Source organism: Paramisgurnus dabryanus, chromosome 5, assembly GCF_030506205.2.
Source record: "Paramisgurnus dabryanus chromosome 5, PD_genome_1.1, whole genome shotgun sequence".
NCBI lineage: Eukaryota > Metazoa > Chordata > Actinopteri > Cypriniformes > Cobitidae > Paramisgurnus > Paramisgurnus dabryanus.
Window position 1 is genome coordinate 6,684,511 of NC_133341.1, and position 20,015 is coordinate 6,704,525.

At 37.7% G+C, this 20,015-nt stretch overlaps 1 protein-coding gene across 7 annotated transcripts in view; it reads left to right on the forward strand.

Annotated features, from left to right (window-relative positions):
- mef2cb (myocyte enhancer factor 2cb) overlaps nucleotides 1–20,015 on the forward strand; it is a 143,541-nt gene that overhangs the window by 68,142 nt on the left and 55,384 nt on the right. For all 7 annotated transcript variants that reach the window (XM_065263032.2, XM_065263024.2, XM_065263028.2 and 4 more), the window contains one exon: nucleotides 3,576–3,779. In XM_065263032.2, the coding sequence (XP_065119104.1) occupies nucleotides 3,576–3,779 (204 nt within the window). The remainder of the gene's footprint in view (nucleotides 1–3,575; nucleotides 3,780–20,015) is intronic.

Genomic DNA, 20,015 nt, shown 5'->3' on the forward strand with positions numbered 1-20,015 from the left:
TGTTTCCACGCTGCCCGCTCCCAGCCAACTCTCTCTGTTAGATACTGACAATGCCACAGACACACTTTGTTCCACTCTTACATCCTGCTTAGACACATTATGCCCTCTGACATCTGGACCGGCCCGGGTCACACCTTCTGCTCCTTGGCTAACTGAGGTTCTCCGTGAGCATCGCTCCACACTCAGGGCTACAGAGAGGAAGTGGCGCAGATCGAATGATCCTTCTGATCTCTGCCTCTATCAGTCTCTTCTTGCCTCCTTCTCCAAGGATGTCTCCTCTGCAAAGACCCTATACTACCATTCAAAGATTAACAACTCACCTGACTCTCACACTCTCTTCAAGACCTTCTCTACCCTTCTTTGTCCCCCTGCCCCTCCACCTTCATCCGACCTAACGGCTGATGATTTTGCTTCCTTCTTTGTGAAGAAAACGAAAACTATTAGCAGTCAGTTCTCCGAGCCGCCGCTTCTTGCGCATTCTCAAACCCCTGAGACATGCTCCCTTCCCTCCTTCTCTCTCCTATCCGAAGCAGATGTTTCCAAGGTCTTGGCTTCTAATCATCCGACTACCTGCCCGCTAGATCCCATACCCACCCATCTCCTCCAGGCCATCTCTCCGTCTGTTATCCCTGCTCTCACTCACATTATCAATTCATCCCTTTCCACTGGCACCTTCCCTGTAGCATTTAAAGAGGCCCGGATAACCCCGTTGCTGAAGAAACCCACTCTCAATCCTGCTATGCTAGAGAACTACAGACCCGTTTCTCTTCTTCCCTTCATTTCCAAGACTCTTGAACGCATTGTGTTCAACCAGCTCTCCACTTTCTTCACACAAAATAACCTCCTGGATAGCAATCAGTCTGGATTCAAAAGTGGTCACTCCACTGAGACTGCGCTGCTATCAGTCATTGAGGCCCTAAGGCAGGCAAGGGCAGCCTCCAAATCATCTGTGCTGATCTTACTGGATCTATCTGCAGCTTTTGACACCGTCAATCACCGCATCCTCCTGTCGACTCTCATGTCTATGGGTGTCACTGACACAGCGCTTTTATGGTTCAAGTCGTACCTCTCAGATAGGTCATTTCGGGTATCCTGGAGAGGTGACGTCTCCGAACCCCAACGTCTAGATACCGGGGTCCCTCAAGGCTCTGTGCTTGGACCGCTGCTCTTTTCGATATACATGACATCCCTGGGCTCTGTCATTCGGAAACATGGCTTTTCCTACCACTGCTATGCAGACGACACTCAACTCCACTTGTCGTTCCACCCTGATGATCCTACGGTTTCTGCCCGCATCTCGGCATGCCTGAGGGACATCTCACTCTGGATGAAGGATCACCATCTCCACCTTAACCTTGCGAAGACAGAACTGCTTGTCATATCATCCGAACCAAAGATTCAGCACAACTTTTCCATTCAGCTAGGTTCCTCGACCATCACGCCTTCCAAGACGGCCAAAAACCTGGGAGTGGTCATTGATGATCGGCTTAGCTTCACGGAGCATGTTGCCAGCACTGCTCGCTCTTGTAGATTCATCCTCTACAATATTAGGAAAATTAGACCTTTCCTAGATGAGCATGCTACGCAGGTCCTGGTCCAAGCTCTTGTCCTGTCCAGGCTGGACTACTGCAATGCGCTACTGGCAGGACTTCCAGCCTGCACGACCAAACCCTTACAGATGATTCAGAACGCAGCGGCAAGAGTGGTCTTCAATGAGCCAAAGAGGGCGCACGTCACTCCTCTCTTTGTCAAGTTACACTGGCTTCCTATAGCAGCCCGCATCAAATTTAAGGCTCTGCTCCTGGCCTTTAAAACCACCACTGGGTCAGCACCCCCTTACCTTCGCTTGCTTATAGAGCCTTATGTACCCTCTCGATCACTGCGCTCTGCCACCGAGCGACGACTTGTGGTACCATCTCAAAAAGGGAAGAAAACACTAACGCGTACCTTCTCAGGAACTGTCCCACAACTGTGGAATGATCTGCCGGTCGTGACACGATCAGCTGACACTGTAGCTGTCTTTAAGACTCGGCTAAAAACCCATCTCTTCCACCATTACCTAACTTCCTAATTACAGATTTACTATCTTTATTTAGTTACCCTTCTCTTTATCTCTTTCTCTATCTACCTTCCTCTTTATCTAAAAAAAATAAAAAAAATAAAAATAAAAACTACTAACATACCCTTGGCTATGTATATTGTGTTGGACTTGATGAGACTATTTCCAGTGCACTTATGTATTGCTGTTCTTATGTTGCCATAATTGCTTCTATTGTTTACCTCACTTGTAAGTCGCTTTGGACAAAAGCGTCTGCTAAATGACTATATGTAAAATGTAAATGTAAATATTTAGATGTACTGTACAGAGTTCATTTTGAAAAGCAGTTGCAAAATATTAGATCAGAATTACACTTTAAAAAGCCACAATATCCACGGCCAATGATGAGTTAAAGTTTTACATTTAGAGAATAGTTGATTTTAAAATCAAAACCCATTTGAACATAATTTACCAGGACTCCATCTTTATCTTGCATTTAACATACTAGAAAAACTAAATAGGTTCACCATGACAACAGCAGAAACAAATTAGTGGCATCTATAATGCAATATCTTATGCTAATGCATGATAATTTTCTTTTTTAGCTAATTGCTTTGGTGATTTTAGTGAACATAATGTGTTCTATAATATTGTACACTCTAACTTCATGTAAAAAGTGTCATGAATGTGTATCAGATTAAGGGGTACATGGGGACAACAATCAAGAGGTAAAGAGTTTAGTGGCATGGACCTTAATGTTCCCCCTTATAAGATCAGAGAAATGCTTCTTATTTTTAATGCTGCTAATTTAGATGAGAACATTAACTGAGAAGTCATTAACAGTCTCATAAACACTCCATGGCAATGATGATCTTGATTTGTGTGTGTGTGTGTGTGTGTGTGTGTGTGTGTGTGTGTGTGTGTGTGTGTGTGTGTGTGTGTGTGTGTGTGTGTGTGTGTGTGTGTGTGTTTGTGTGTATGTGCGTGCGTGCGTGTTTGTACAGTATGTTGGTGCAGAATAATTTTGCTTTCATAACAGAGACCCTTCCAGCTACAAATTAAAAATACTTTTGTATTAGAGGTAGCAGACATAGAGACTGTTACAGTATTAATTTTACATGAAAGGTTATTGCGGGGTTTGTAAGAATAAATGTATTATTTTATTTAACAAAGATTTTCTTTTTAAATGTAACAAGGTAATATTTCATGTATGGCTAAAGAACAGATTTTGAAAAAAAATTCTAGTATAATATCAGGTTGATTTTTGAGAGTAAGTTAGGGTGCTCTATTGTCTATTTCCACATCATTTGATAGGACAAAAAAAATAATAATAGGGAAGTAGACAAAAAACAGACAAAAAAAGAAACACTGTATTTAGGACTAAATTTGGGTATTAAAAAATCAACATGCTGCGCAAACACATATTCACAAAGTAATTCGTCACATATTTAAGAATAAAAACATTGTTTTGCGCTACATGTTTATACAGCCTATGAATTTTGTTTGACCTTTTTCCCCTTATTTTGTTTTTTGTTAGGTGACGTTCACAAAGAGAAAGTTTGGTCTGATGAAGAAAGCCTACGAGCTGAGCGTGTTGTGTGACTGTGAGATTGCCCTCATCATCTTCAACAGTACCAACAAGCTGTTCCAGTATGCCAGCACAGATATGGACAAAGTGTTGCTTAAATACACCGAGTACAATGAGCCTCATGAGAGCAGGACCAACTCTGACATTGTGGAGGTGTGTTTTTCACAACTACATGCACTTATTTTACAGTATTGGTAAAGGTAAAACATGCTTGCTCAAATAACACAACCTTTTTGGCATGATCTATAATCTGACAAAAAACAACTCTTGAACGGCAGACCTTATCTCAGCCAAATGCCATAGACAATGCATCATCGCTATGAAAGTCACAATACACAGTGGGGAAGCTACTTTAAAACTATGGTCAGATAAGCTACAAGCTACTTATTAGTAAAAGTAGTTAATCTACAGCCAAGTTACCCATCTGAAAAAAGTTACTATAAAAAGTAGCTAGCTACATTAAAACTACTTGGATTTTTTTACAATAACATTATGTTACAAATAACTGAATAATTGTTAATGAAATTGAAGAATATTTTAAGAAAAGGAATTGGGGTTTAAAACAATGTAATGTAATACAATTGGTCCATTAATACACAAATATTTATCTCAAACTGACAGTTGCAAAACTGCAAATGAATAAGCACAAATAAGAAAAAAAGAGAGCAATTGTTTTTTTTAAATAACTAGAAAAATTTTTATTACAGCTATTTATGAAACGTTATTAATAATTATTATCAGCAAACTAAGATATATAATTAAATGATTGCCTATGTGGTTTGATCTTCCATATCTGGATATCTTTTTCTGTTTAATTGGCAAATGTTTTGCTGAAGCAGTAGCGCAAACACAATGTTGGTGTCTTTATAGGTTCTGTGGCAGAACAGATTAGATTTTGGCTAACCACCATAGTTTAAGTGATCAGTGGGAAATACAGATTCATCACTGCAATTAAAATAAAAATATACATTTGATATAAAAGCAGTGAACCAGGATAATAAATTTAAAATGGCTATTACTTACTTGTATGTATTATTATTTTAGGCAGACCAACAAATCTTTTGTTTGCATAGATAACATATAAACATGTATGCTTTACTGTTTGTCTTACTGCATGTCTTTAAGAGACATGAACTTGGACAAATAAGGCCATGACCATTTAATCTGTACATTGTCAGATTCTGCCATCTTGCCTCGCTCGACATAATAATACACGGGTTTCCTGTTTACAAACATTACAGGGTGCGCACGCATCCTGGAGGCAAAAAGCCCAGTTGGTGAGTTGGTCCGCTACTGCAACAACCTTAAGTATTGAAGTGTTCTTTATAGTTTGTATATAAATAAAACTTGATTTTATTTGGATCTGTTTTTCTGTCTTTAATTTTGCAGTGTAACTGTGATACATGTATGAATTATCATGTTAGGCTAGTAACGTAGTAGCTGCATCTACTGGTATGTTAAACATCAGCACCCAACACTGGCTCTGTTGGTACAATTAACCACGCAACAACTCCTTGGCATTTTGACTTACAGATACAGACACCGCTACTACCCTACAACACAAGGCACATCTCTTCTTTCTGCTTCTCGGTTGCGTGCGCAAGCAATGATGACGTTGCCGAGAAATTAATGTATAGGATGGGCGTGTCGATTTACTCCTGTACATTCTTTACATAATCAGACGATCTCCGCAAAAATGCATGACAGAACATTAGATGGCAGTTATGAACTATTTGAGTTTGTGATCTAAGAAAAGAATTGAGCTGCTGCACTGCTCAATTACACATGATTTCAGAGTTTGGGGCATCCCTTCTAGCCACAACCCTGCTCAAGGAATTGCAGGCAAAGCTTGGTCACAACATAATATAACGCCTGGTTGTGCTACACCGCTACTTGCTGGATAAAGTATTTAACTACTGTAAAAGATAAACTGTTTCATAACTGAACTACCATCAAGCTACAGAAAAATTAAGTTAAGTTGCATCTCTAATTGTAGTTAACTACTCCCCAACAGTGACAATACATAACTGAATCTTTTCTGTGTCATGCCATGTCTCATTTCAGTGTGTTCATTTTGGATGGCAACTGCAAGACGCCTTAAATCTCCAGTCAGCATAATGCTTCTAAAGGGACTCTAAAGGCATTTGAGCCTTAACACATCTGTTGGCTCGTGCTTTTAAATCTAAGCTCAGGTCAAGTCGTGTAAGCGACTGTAGTTGTCATGAGGCCCGCATCCAAAAGCATGTAAATCACACAGTGAGCTGGTTATGTAATGTGCTTTTCTAAGAGGCCATAAAGCAAAAAATGTCTTTAAAAGCAATAATGTAATACTATATGTGTTCATAAGATGACCCCTGAAGGTCTTTGGGGCTTTAATAATGTTTCATCTGGCCAATTAATATATGCCAACATCACAAATAAACATAAGATAAATTGCCATAGTCAATCTTACTATGATTGCTGAGACTTGCTGGTTAGATAGTTTGTGTGCAATCCACAAAGTTATTTTAGTTTAAAGCCACTCGTTTACTTTTCAAATGAGTCAGACAAAAATGTTTGTCTCTCTACTTCCCTTTTCACACTAAGAGATTGTCACAAGTGTTATTTGTGCTCACTCTGTGGGCTTTGTCTCATCTACATTTTATCTGTCTCTACACTTTTTTATTCACTTAATAATTTATTGTATTTATACAGTAAATTCAGCATGTGTGTAAACTTCCATATGCATCAACTGTATCACTAAAATATTTACTTTCTTCTCTTATGATTAATATTTAGTTTGCTTATTGCACCAGGAAATGCACTCTCAAATGCAAGGGTGGGTTTTGGGAAATTTTATTAGCGTTCAGAATGTCAATAGGGTTGCCCGTAAGTCTTCGTATTTAAGCTTAGACCATGGGGCAAATTCAAGGGGCAGGTTGAGAACTCAAAGCATAATTAATAAACTGCACTCCAAGCATGAGCAGCAGCATGTGCAAGAGCCTGGACTCCATTTGTATAAATGAATGCTACATGTTTTGTGATTTCTTAGTAGGTTGAATGTGTTACTGTAATTCATATTGGAATTCTCAGAAACCTCTATGTGAGTTGATTATCAGAATATGATTAAACAGGATATTACGTTTTATAGTGTATTGTACTGAACAATGTACTACAAACAGTAGTACAACTAGTAGTAGTGTGTTTGGAAAAAACACAATTTGGGCTATTGTGGTTACAATAGTTTCCAAGTGGAGAATAATGATGCCCAAAGACTTGGTTTAAAAAATAAAGAAAAGTGGCTTTGCTATTATTTACTTAACAGAATGTGAGGGCTTAAAAACAAGTGCTAAACATTAGGGTGAGAACCAAAATTTAAGGAAGATAATCGGCACACAAATTTCGAAAAAGGGGTATAAATAAAAAAAGAGCATAGCGAAACAAACTGCTACGATTGCCAAGCAACAGCTTTAGTGCCGTTTTTCCAATTTGCCAGATTTCGTGTTAGAGAAATCGATTTGAAGGTGGCTAAAATGCCACTCTAACTGGATTTGTCGGCCGTGAAGTGTTGAGCTCCTGCAGGGCCCCGTTTTTCTGCTGCTAGGTTACATCACGGCCAGGGGATGTGGGCGGTGGGAGGTAAAGAGGAACAAAGCAGACTTCCTGTTGTGATGGCAGGATGGGGACGAGGCCTTGGGGTGGGCCAGAGGGAGAGCTTAACATAGGGGTAGCAGTGCCATAGTTCAGCTTTGAGCTTTAAAATGTGAGAGGGTTTTATGCATGCATGTGTGTGCAAGAGAGAAATACACACTTGACTTGTAGGCTATAGACAGTCTCAGATGTGTACTGTACTTATCATTGTTTAAAAAGTAGAAAATACACTTACAGACACACATAAATACAAATGCAAGCATTCGTTCCTGTTTTTGCTTGGAGTGCCTGTGGGGTGCAGTGGGAGGATAAGGAGAGGCAGGGGAGCCGGGCACAGCGTGTGGGCGTCTTGAAGAGCAGCCCTCTACATTAGCAATAAAGCTCCATGTAATTAGCATGTCTTTGGTTGATAATTAGCGTTGTTGGGAGAGAGACAGTGAGAAGGTTGCCCAGCCTCTTTAGCTCTGTTTATGATAGGCTACGGGCTCTTATACCCTACTGCACTCTTTCAGGCTCTTTCTGTTGTTGTCTTCATTTAACCCATTTTTATCTCAGGCAATCAACCAAAATGTGCGCTGTCGTGCTGGTCTTGTTCTTGCATTGGCGTATTAAAAATACAAATGTGAGCTAGGAGAAATAAAAACAGGTAATTCACTTAGGTAATGTAAGCTTTTTCAATCTATTTTTGCGTTAAAATGGTCTGATTTATCCGATTTTGTTTATGCGATTAGAATGCCAAAGATTCATCATGATTTTTAAATTCTCAATCACTCAAAAATGCTCAGACATTGTAACATTTGAATGTAGACAAAAGGTTGGGATGTCTAGGTAATCACACCTTCTTGAACCAAAAACAAAACCGCGATTGTGTAAGAAATAATTAGGTCAGGGGCAACAAAAACAACAGCATGCTGTGCAGTGCATTCTTTATTTGGCAAAATAAAATAAAAACTTACAGGCATATATCTTAATAATGCATTTTATAGTACAGTGTGAGGAGCATTAAGCTAAGTGAGAATGTGAGGAGCATTAAGCTAGGTGAGAATATACATACACACCCATCTCTCTTTTTGTTCACCACAATAAGTAAAACACGGAAGGAACTGAAAAAAAATTTATGATGCTTTTTGTTTTCAGATTTATTTTTGTAATAATTTAATATTATTTAATTTTGTTGAGGCATGAAGTATAAAAACTGAATAATAATCGTAAAAATTACATACATTCCCACGCAAATGAGAATAATTGTAACCTTTAGTACAGAGAAATCATATATATTATTTAAAAAAAAATCTAATAAATAAATCAGCAAAAAAAAAAAACATTATTAACCCAACACTCAGAAAATGCCTGCTCCAATTAATAGCTTATTATTTTGCTTAGCTGATAAACAAAACCGGGTCATAATAAGTGAAAGGCCAAAATGGTTCAATTGCTCAATAAAGTCTGTATCATCAGTTTGGTTGCTAATTTGTAAACACTGATTATACTTATACTTTGTTATACATATCTTTAAATTGCTTCAGCTATTTTTATTTAATTAGAAATTAAAGATACAAAGAAACAACGAGATAACAAATAGTATGGAGAAAAAAAAGAGGTTGTGACTGCATGCTTAACTCACCTCATCACATGGAGTATATGTCAGCACTCACCTCATCACATGGAGCAGAAGTGTGAACATGACACAAACACTTAGGAAAGAGTTTGCTAAACCCATCCTATTGTAGATTAGCCCTATCTGAACATTCACCCTTTAATCTCCTCGCTTTTCTCACCTCCACAACTTCTGAATGAATCGGCAATAGAAAGGAAGGCGTTTAGCCACACGCACAGGGAGACAAACGGAGAGAAAGACACAGTGAGGGAGGCTGGTGATTATATCCAAAGGTCACACTGTTAATGACTACCTGCTTGGTTAATGAGATTCCACAAACCTCCCTCACGATGTTTCGCACTCGTATGTGTTGCGGTGCGTGGAGATGTGTGAGAAAGGTTGCAGGCGTCAGCCTTCTCTCAGCTTGCATTTGTCTAAAGTTGAAGGAGGAGGAAAAATAAAATGAAGATCAGCTTAGGTTCATTAAACGTCTTGGAGAATGCTTAATGTGGACAAGGTATACCAATTAACTGGATTTCATTTTTGTTTCTCTTTAAAGTAGCAGTAAAGAGTTAATTAAGAGATATGTTCTGGTAAAGAGCTCACACATTAGCAAACCTCTCCTGTAAAATATTCCCCACTTTCTTTCTTACTAGTTCAAGTAATCAGAGATCAGAGAGAACATTAGCCTAAAGTGGTTTTCTCTCAGACTCAATGAGCATTTATTTAACTTACAAAGGCCTGCTATGATATAACACACTGACATAACTGTGTCCCATTACAAACAAGCACACATCAGACATAGGGCTGGGCGATTTTTCGATTAATCGGTTTTTTTAAACATGGTCAATTCAAAATCGATTCTCAAAGAGCAGAATCGATTTTTTTTTCTTTCATATTTATTTCAGCAAACATTGAACGTAAGATTAACGTTAATCTAATTACTAGTCTTCTTCACTAGATGTCACCATCAAGTCAGAGGTATGGAAGCATTTTAGATTTTGCAAGCAAGACGACGACGACAATGTTGTGGCTTTTGATTTCTTTTTATTAATTACCCAATCGTAAACTGCTGTTCACTGTTCTGTTTTATTAATATAGTATTAGATCTATATTCATTGAGTTGAATCGAGAAAAAAAAACCAGACCCGAGAACAGGAATCGAAAATTGAATCGAGAATCGAAATCGAATCGTTTTGATAGCTTGTGAATCGAAATCGAATCGATCTGGTACATCTGAATCGATACCCAGCCCTAATCAGACAGATGAAAATATTTGTATATACCACCATAATCCAGCACCATGCACACGTATATGCTTTTAGCATCGGCTCATGCAATGACTCAGTATGTTTACAGCAATTGGCCTTGTGATATTTGGGCCATTGTTCAAACTGGATGTTTTTGCCAAATTTGAGATGAAACTCTGAAGAGGCTTTATCTAGTTAAGCAAGAAAACCTTATGACATAGGCAAGAAAACAATGTGAACTTCACTAACATAATCCTACTGTAAAGAAGAGTCCAAAAAAAAACCTTTACTAATTCCACGTCTTGATTCTACTTTTTCAGACTTTATTGGCTTAAAATTAAAAAATGTCATTATTTAAAAAAATGACATGATATTTTCTATAATGCCTATAGATAAAAGAGAGAATGTTTTATATTGTGTGTTACATTGCATTATTCTAAGCGGCAGTCATTATAGGTCAATAACAAAATATAATGTATAAATGTATAAATGCTTATAATATTGCATTATACATAAAAAGTATTATTTTCACACATTATACAGGTATTACACATAACTACCATAGGTTGGTTTTGCTCGCAGGTCTTCATAGCACAAAAAAATCATGTTTGTATTCTTACAGATCTTTGACATGTTCCAAAATGTCTGTTAAATTTGACATAAATGTGAGACCTCTTCCCACCCTTCAAAGCAGTTCTCATCAGGCAGCCAGTCAGTGAGAAGCACCAACCTCAGACTCAGCACACAGCAGGTTAACCCCACAGTCCTAGATAAACTTGTTGAACTTTGGCATTATGGCTGCTGGTAAATGAGGAAAAGACAAGAACATTAGTTTTTTCTCTCTCTCTCTCTCTCTTATTCTGTTGTTCTCTATTTAAATCTCTTGTGTTTTCTCTACACTTCCCTCTGATTGGAAACAGCTGCAAAGCATCTATGGCAACACTTTAAAATGAGTGCATTTCAGATGTGTCCAAATTAGTAGCCCCCCGCCTTCCCCCTTCCTTTCTACTTTTAAGTGTGTTTTTTTATCCTTCCACTAATAAATGTCTCCAAAAATTGTAGTGTTCTAAAAATAGTGTGCTGCGTTGCTAAATTTAGCACTTGGCTTATTGCACTGGCAAAGCAAATGGAGAAGAATAGGCGTAGAGAGTGAGTAAGCGAGACTCTATTCATTCAACAGCTTGTGAGAAGACCTCTAGTGAACTGCCCCCCTAGAACATCAGCCCTCCCTTCTGCCACCAGACCTGGGGATGCCACTAAACCTTTAATCCAGAGGATTTAGTTTGAACTAAAAAAAAAGATTGCTCTTCCTAAAAAGTAAAAGGCATAATTGGAAAGTGTATGTTTTAGGTTCTGGTCACCATTTTTTTAATGCTCCCGCAGTACAGTTTTACCACATGTAATATCTCAGTTAATTAAAATAATTAGTAAAATGCTGCTTTAAATAGTTTTACATGGATTTGTTTTAAAACTTCCCCAAAGTATTTAATACTTCCATCAATTACTCATATAGACTTTTCTGATTTAGTAAATACACCAGTGTGAAAGAAAAAGATGGTCCCTTATAATATCAGTGGAAAATGGACAGTCTATTTCTGTATGTGGGTGTAGATGGCAGCGTCCCCACCCACAGGGCTTGAAGGGTGTGGAAATACAAGGTCATGCCAGAGAGGTCAGGTGCCTGCACATTATTCCTCAAAACCTTCTGCCCCTTCCTGTAATGCAGTTGTGTGATAAGAACCCCTGCAGACAAAGGCTGATAACTAATGTCTGAATGTGTGTGTGTGTGTGTGTGTGTGTGTGTGTGTGTGTGTGTGTGTGCGTGTGCGTGTGCGCGTGTGTGTGTGTGTGTGTGTGTGCGTGCGTGTGTGTGTGTGTATCTGGTAATTATCACGTGTGGGGACCAATTGTCCACACAAAGAAAGGAATACCAGTATTTTTGTGACCTTGTGAGGACATTTTGAGGTCCCGATGAGGAAACAAGCTTATAAATTAAACAGGATGATGTTTCTTGAAAATGTGAAGTAGCAGAAAGTTTTCTGTGATGGTTGGGGTTAGGGTTTGGGTTAGGGGAAGGGAATAGAATATACAGTTTGAATATGAATATGTGGGTGTGTGTACATGTAAAGTGTCCTTTTGTGTGTCCAGAAGTAAAAAAAAGACTTAACAAGCATGTTTCAGATGGAAAAATGGCCATGGAATAAGCATCCCTTTATTTAGCTGGGCTGAGTGCCATTGTGTGCATGTATTAGATGGTCCATTAGGTCATATGAATGAATCGACTGTCTTACTTACTAATACAGCCATGCAGAGAGATATGAGATGACACACTTTACAGTCATGTACCATAATCGACCGACAAGCTCATGAAAAACATGCCACAATGTTCAATAGGGCATTGCGCTATTTTAAAGGTGATGGTTGTGAATTTTCTCTACACCCTCAGTATACAAGCATAGGCTACAAATCAACATCTTATTTATATTTAGAGTTTTCCTACATTCGTCTATTTTGGCCTTTAGACAGCTATAATCAGAAGCTTAAAGTATGGCATTACATACGTAATTGGGGTAATTTTGCACAGAACTAAACTTTATTTGATCTTTTAAGACAAATGATATAATTGTGTTGAAAACATATAGCAATTTTCATAACTAACCCCTGATCTGAAAAGACATTTGTTGAAATTAATCAGAAGTGACTCACCTGCCACTCTGCATATCCTTCTGAAAGATCCCAGTGTTTGTATCGCTGTATCCTGTTTCAGGCACAGCAGCCAAAAATCCAATTAATTCTAAGCATAAATAAAAAATAGAGCGGAAAATATTATTAAAAAGAAACCTCTGGGCAAAAATAGTAAATAATACAAAATGTATACATGTATATTGAACTATTTATATATTAAACATTTGAGTGAAGTATAAAAAAAGATTCTTTTGTGATACAATACCTTACATTATTATCCACATTTGTGTCTCATTATTTACACAGATATGTAATAGAATGCTCAAACCACACTTAATAAAATGGTATCTTCATTAATTTCACTCCAACCATCTGCTTCCAATGAGGTCAAGACAGACTGGCTCTCTCACAAGTTTTGTACTTGTGTATTTGACAGGAGCAAGAAACTCTGTAGTCCTCCAAAATATCAAAGTATCAAATCAAAGCCCAGAGTATGTGGTGACTCTATCTGTGGAAAAACGTGTTGAGTGCAATATTTTTTCCCTAGACATCCATCAGCTCTGTTAAAGAAAAGAGTGTGTACAACTGTGTGCAGTCAATCAGCTTGCAGGCGAGGCCGCACATCTAGTGCAAGCTTGCAATGAACACAGAGGCTGAAGAGCATTAAGTCGGTTGGTCAAATAGGACCAAATCAAAAGAATCAAAATTACAGTAGTACTATACAAATTGTAAGCAAGTAGAAACACTAAATAGCCAGAATAGAGTTCTGTGTGAAATTATGCCTTTTTTGTAAACCACTAATGAAAACAAATGCAGATGTTCTGTTGTACCTCAGAGGCTGTTTACACTTGGCATTAACATGCGTTTTCGTCGATCGGATCACAAGTGGATGACGTTAATGCCAGGTGTAAACGGTGTTCAAAACGTTTTGAGCTCGTCCACTTTCAACCACATCCAGAGGTAGTCGAAACCACTTTCGATCGGATCGCTTTGGAGTTGCGGAACGCATATGTGACCAGTCACGGAAATTAGGGACACAAGTCGGCAGCGGAAGTTTCGAGATAATGAGCAACAAAGTGTTTATTTTGAAAATTTGTGATTTTCGTTTTATTGCAGAATCTGTTAGTTGAGATCACGAAGAAGTCTCTCCATGTTTGAGATAGCAGTTTTTGTATTTAAAAGCGTACATTTTGCGGTTGAAATAGGCTTGTTTTTCCGGAGATTCTAGCGTGCAGCGGGGGGCATCATTGTCTGTGTGTATTTACATACTGTATAGGCAGCTTGGTTTTCACCCCTGCCCCCAAAGGGAACAGCGTGACTACCCAGCAAACACAAAAACGTTATAAAAACGTTTTTTTCACATTGTGAAAAAGTTTTGATAACGTTATTTTCCGACGTACTTAATACGACAAAATGTCGGGTTTTTTGATCGTTATAAATGCGTATTTTCACAACATTGCAAAAACTTTTTGATAACGTAATCTAAACGTTTTTGCAACGTTGTAAAAATACGTATTTATAACGTTCAAAAAACCCGACATTTGGTCGTATTAAATACGTTGGAAAATAACGTTATCACAACCTTTTCACAACGTGAAAAAAACGTTATTAATACCTCTCATGTTGCACGTGCCGAAACGCGTTGGGCGTTTACAGAAAGAACGCATTAATCCTCAAACCTGTGAGCTCTCAATCCTTCTGGAGGTAGACTTGAACTGTAGGTTCCGCAAAATATGTATTAGATTTCCAGTAGGCTTTGAACTCATGTTTAACACAATTCTTTTAAGGACCCGTTAGCTACACTGACTAGCTACTAGGATTTAATTTAATGCAACCTAATATGACAAAACGTCTAACTGACAAACATATAATTCTAAATATTATGAACAATGAAATAATGTACAAAAAAACTGTTTAATAGCTTGTCAAAGACGTCATAACAGATATATCAAGTTAAAATAATTGTATACAAACACTGGAAACGTTTACTACAAACAAAACTAAACAAAATGCCAAAGAAATGTAACACTTTGCATGGTAATTAAAATCATTGTAAGGTGTTAAACCAAATATTTAATAAAACCACTTATCTCAGTTCTCAATAATGATATATTAATTTGTCAAACAGGTATGAGGATTTTAATAATTATTAAATTCATACAATAGTCCAGCAAACTGTAATTTAACGCATTTGGTTTATTTTCTGGGCTAATCTGCTTGGTATGTTTTACCAATAAAGTGTAAACCGAATTTAATCTTTTAATTCAACTTACATATCTTAATGCATTAAGAAAATATATAAAGGCCTGGTTTCACAGACACGGCTTAGCTAAATCTAGACTATGCCTTAGTTAAATTAAGATGTTTAAGCATCTTTAATAAACATGCCTTAGATATTTTTTTTTTTTTACTGGTGCCTATCTTAAGACAAATCACTGGCACTGGCTTATTTTAAAATCTCGCATTGAATGTTCTTTTCAATTGAGACAGCTCAAACATGAGTCTTAGTCTAGGACTATAGGCTTAAACCTTGTCTGTGAAACTAGGGATACGCATTAATCTCATTAAGTAACGAAGTAATGTTAATACAGCAATCATATAGCTCTAAGATAATACAAGGCATGTGTTTCAAGTCATGCTCAGTTAAACAGACAATTATGATTATAAAAGAAGTTTACAGATTTCCAACCCACTTTGTATTGTTACAATGTCTGTAATATATGTAATCTGTCATCTGGCAGAGTATTGTCAAGAACTAATGAGGAATTTAAAGTTAATTCAAGAAAAAAAAGCGTTAACATTGTCCATTCAAATACCCCAATTAATTGTAAAAATATAACTTGGGTTGAAAATCTGCAAACTTATTCTTTGAGGCAGTGAGTGCAATATATATATAATTTTTGGCAGTTTTGTATGTCCATCTAGTTGCCATCATCTGAAGTCAAAAGGAAAGCAAAAGGATTACCATTAGGGCTGTGACGGTTATGAATTTTTTTTTCACCGCGGTGAAGCATCAAAAAATCACGCGGTTATGCGGTTAACCGCACAACAGTAACCCCCCAAAGCCCAAACGCCCCCAAAAACATATTTGCTTTAAATTTCACACAGTACGCAGTAAGCGGCAAAATCGCCGCACAGCTTCAGCTTTTCTCTTGTATTGGAAGCGTTTTGTGCAGCATTTAGTGCAAATATGTTTATTTTCAACGGCGCCTGTCATGAAGTACCATGTCCGGAGAAGGAACAGAATTTTGGGTGCACGAGCAAGGCGTGTGGACCAACTCCGCTTCACCTCTGTAACCGCCCCCGTTTTGCCACTTTCCGCACGTCTCCTATAGAAAAAGAACTAAACACTCGCGGTTGCCGCGTACCGTGTGAAGCGGCCTTAATCCAGTCAATGCTTGAAATTTCTGCTGTCCATTTACATAATCAAGAAGATAATAAGACTTTTTTAATCTCGAGCTGGAGAAATTAGTTTACAGCATTAGTTAGTAAGCGCTCACCTGTCTGACAGCTGTCACTCTGGTTCTTTGCTCCTCTCACAAAAGTCTTGGAGATTCCCAACTGTCATTGCTGGGCTGAAGTTTTATGCTTTACTAAGGTATGTGTGGTGCTCCCAAGTCCGGCAAACGCCACATCATCACAAGATGTGATTTTAGATAGTGGCATTTCCTCGCAACGATAGTCAGACATATAGGTCTACAGCCGATCGCGCCATCCTTTTCTAACTATAGTTGGCATGTTTGCCCATTATAGTTTTAAATATTATGCTATTATTATCATCACCAACACGCATTTCGTGCTGCCCGGTGACCTTCTTGCACCTGAATAATGTAATGCGCGTGGCTGTGAGATTTCCTTGCACTTGAGATGTTGTTATTCGAGCAGTGAGTGAGTTGGTACCGTTCCATGGCATGCAAAAAAAAATAAGAGCACCTGGGCATGACGCGCTTAAATTAATGGCTTCATGTTTAAGAAAATTGCGCCCGTGACAGTAGGCTATTTGTGTGTATTTAAGTACTGAAACTAAATAATTAAATAACAGTAATCAGACACGCACACATAATAAACCCCTATATATGTTTAATGGAACGTCCCTACTCCTTGTGCAGAAAGCTGTTTTTTCTCTAGAAGCCCTTGAACACAGGATGGAAGACAGTAAATTATGATTAACAATGACTTCTGTGTATAGTTCATATCATACACCATATGACTTCTGTAACTTTCACGACAAAATAAATAAATTATGAAAATATAAAAAGTGCGGTGATGACGGTGATGACCTCAGCACCGCGGTAGGCATCTCATTACTGCGGTGATGCGTTGACGCGGTTATCGTCACAGCCCTAATTACCATAGCTGCTGTTCATATTATTTTAAGCAAAATATGATCATGTGCACTTGTTTAATACTTTTCATTACGAACAAGGTTATAAAATGTGTTATGTGAATGCTTGGCTAAAAAGGTAGGACTTTTTCTAGATTTACACTGGACGAGTTTGGGAGTAAATTGTGAAAAAGCTCAGCCTCCTTTTGTGGACTTTGACATCCTGGGTACTACCAAGAATTTTGTGACCTTATTAAGCAATTATCTGGTTCAAATCACTATCTGATTTTTTCTGGATTCCTTAGTAAATTTTTCCTCATTATTTGTGGAACCGAGACAGTCTCTATGGAACAAACTACATATGCAATAGTATCATTAAGTTGGAGGAACAAGCCATCATAACTATAATTTACATTGCCATTTTTATGTCTTTTATTATATGAACATATTATAAGTTGTAATTTATTCTTGTGATTAATGTTGAATTTTCAGCATCATTACTCCAGTCTTTAGTGTCACATAATCTATCAGAGTTCATTCTAATACGCTGATTTGATGCTCAAGAAACATTTTCAATTATTATCAAAGTTGTTTGTTGTGTTAACAAATATTTTAGAGTTCCCCTAAAATGGTAAGTTGCACTTCTGTTTGTTAGAAGTGAGAGTAAAGATTTTGTTTTGCATCACAGAAATTACACTTAACTGCATATTTACAAAGAAAACAGATCATCTACATTGTGATAATTTCACAACATTTCTGTTTTCACTGTATTTTTGTCAAATAAATAAATCAAAGCCTTTTGAACAGTAGTGTTTAAGTTTGAGGTCTTACTAGCCATATGGTTCATACATAGCCCCTTAGAGATGTTTTCTGACAGGTTTGCTTGAACTCTGCTGCATGGCCATCAGCATGGACAAATCTACAAACATAACATGCAACTTGTCACAGAGCAAACAATATTTAGGATGCAGGGCAGGACTTAACAGGGTGGAGGCCCCTGGGCTTGAATACATTTTGGGCCCTACACTATCAGAACAAAAGGTACAAAAGCTGTCACTGGGACGGTACCCTTTAAATGGGTCCTAATATTTACCATTTAGGTACAGATATAGGTACATTTGTACCCATTATATGCACTATTTAGGTACAAAGGTGTACTACTTGAAAGGGTACCACCCCAGTGACAGCTTGTGTAAATTATCTTTTGAGAGTGCACATACAGTAAACAACCTAAAATAAAAAATATATCATATCATTAAGACAGATCAAACATGCATTTTAGTCTGGGACTAGGATAAGACCTGACTAGGAAACTGCCCCTATATCTCTAAAGCAGAACATAAGCCCAGTCTAAAATTAAATCATGTATTTTTAGGGATGTCACAAATCCAAATTAATCATGCACATTAAAAATACCCCATAACAACATTTAAAATCATTGTGTTAGACTTAGCTTAAGAAAAAAAATAATAAGTCTAGATAAACATTCACCTTATTTCACACTATATAATGTTATAAACAATCAACAAGTGTATTTTTTTGCAAATAGCATACTAGTGGTGCAGTGTTTATGAATGAAAAAGAAAAGATTTTAGGATGTTATTTAATAATTATGACAAGACCATCATGTAATATTAGACACCAAAAACCAAAGTGGAGAAGATGATCATTAATTAATTTTTGCGTCTGATATGAACGTAATACATTAAAACCTTGAACGTAGATATAAAAATGAACACTTTTCAGAAGTTTAAACTGTGATTCTGTTAGCAAACATGCTGAAAGAGAAACTACAGGAAAGTTAGGCTAGCTAGTGGATTATATCAAAAACCATCAGGACATCAACATGGCCATAATTTAGTGAATCCTCACCTCCACATGAAGTCATAAACTGGACTGATGATTTAAATGTTGATATAATCATGTGCGTTGTTAACTCTCCGGATTTTGTTATGTTTCGTAGCTCTGCTTCACTCGTTTATTTCTCCACAGGGACTGTTTGGTTAGTGTCGTGTGAGCTGCAGACTGCGAGCAGATTGGATTTCATTGGGCACTACGCAGACCGCTTGGTGATGTCAAAGTACCGCGAGAGCGATTAGAAAGCAGACTTCTCTGTGTGATTTCTCGAATCGCTCTCGCGGTACTCTGATGTCATTCTTTTGGCTGTTGTGGAACCACATGAATACACCCGTCTGCTTTACAGTCACTTTTGCATCGTTATAATTTGATTTCATATGATGATCCGACCACGCAGTGCCGCATGAAGTCAAATGCACCAAATACCAACTAGCCGACTGTATATGAGGTTAAACCCGCCAAAGTAGCAAGTGGAGCATGCGAATGGTGAGTGATTCAGATGTCAATTTTTGAATGAAAGTGTCAAAGGTTTGTCACACACTGTTAAGTATCCTCACGCTTTTTTAAATGGGTATACGGAAATCCTTGACCATTCCTAGTGGGTAAACTGCATATACCGGCGTATCATGTTAGATTACAAACAAACAAGAAAAAACAGAGTTACAAGACCATAGCCTACTCTAGTAATCTTTTTCATACTGAGCGCTTCATTTTCGCGTTGCTCTTTCTCGTTATCTGTAAAGCTCATTCATAAACTCAGCGCGTCATATTCAGCACCAAGATGACTGACATATATATTAACAAATTAAATGCAGCACCAAACAATTCCGCACCAACCAATAGGCTGTAAAATAAAAAATGAAAACGACTGAACAAATCAAACGAATGCAAGCAAGCAAGCACGGAGGCCCCTATTGAAAATAACAAGATGCAAGATTACGTTGTGAAGTGCATATGAAGTGATTGAATGAGCTTTTTAACCTCTTGAAAAGCACCCCCATTCTGGCCCGAAACCATGAAAATTCCTACTTTCACTAAAAGGGCTG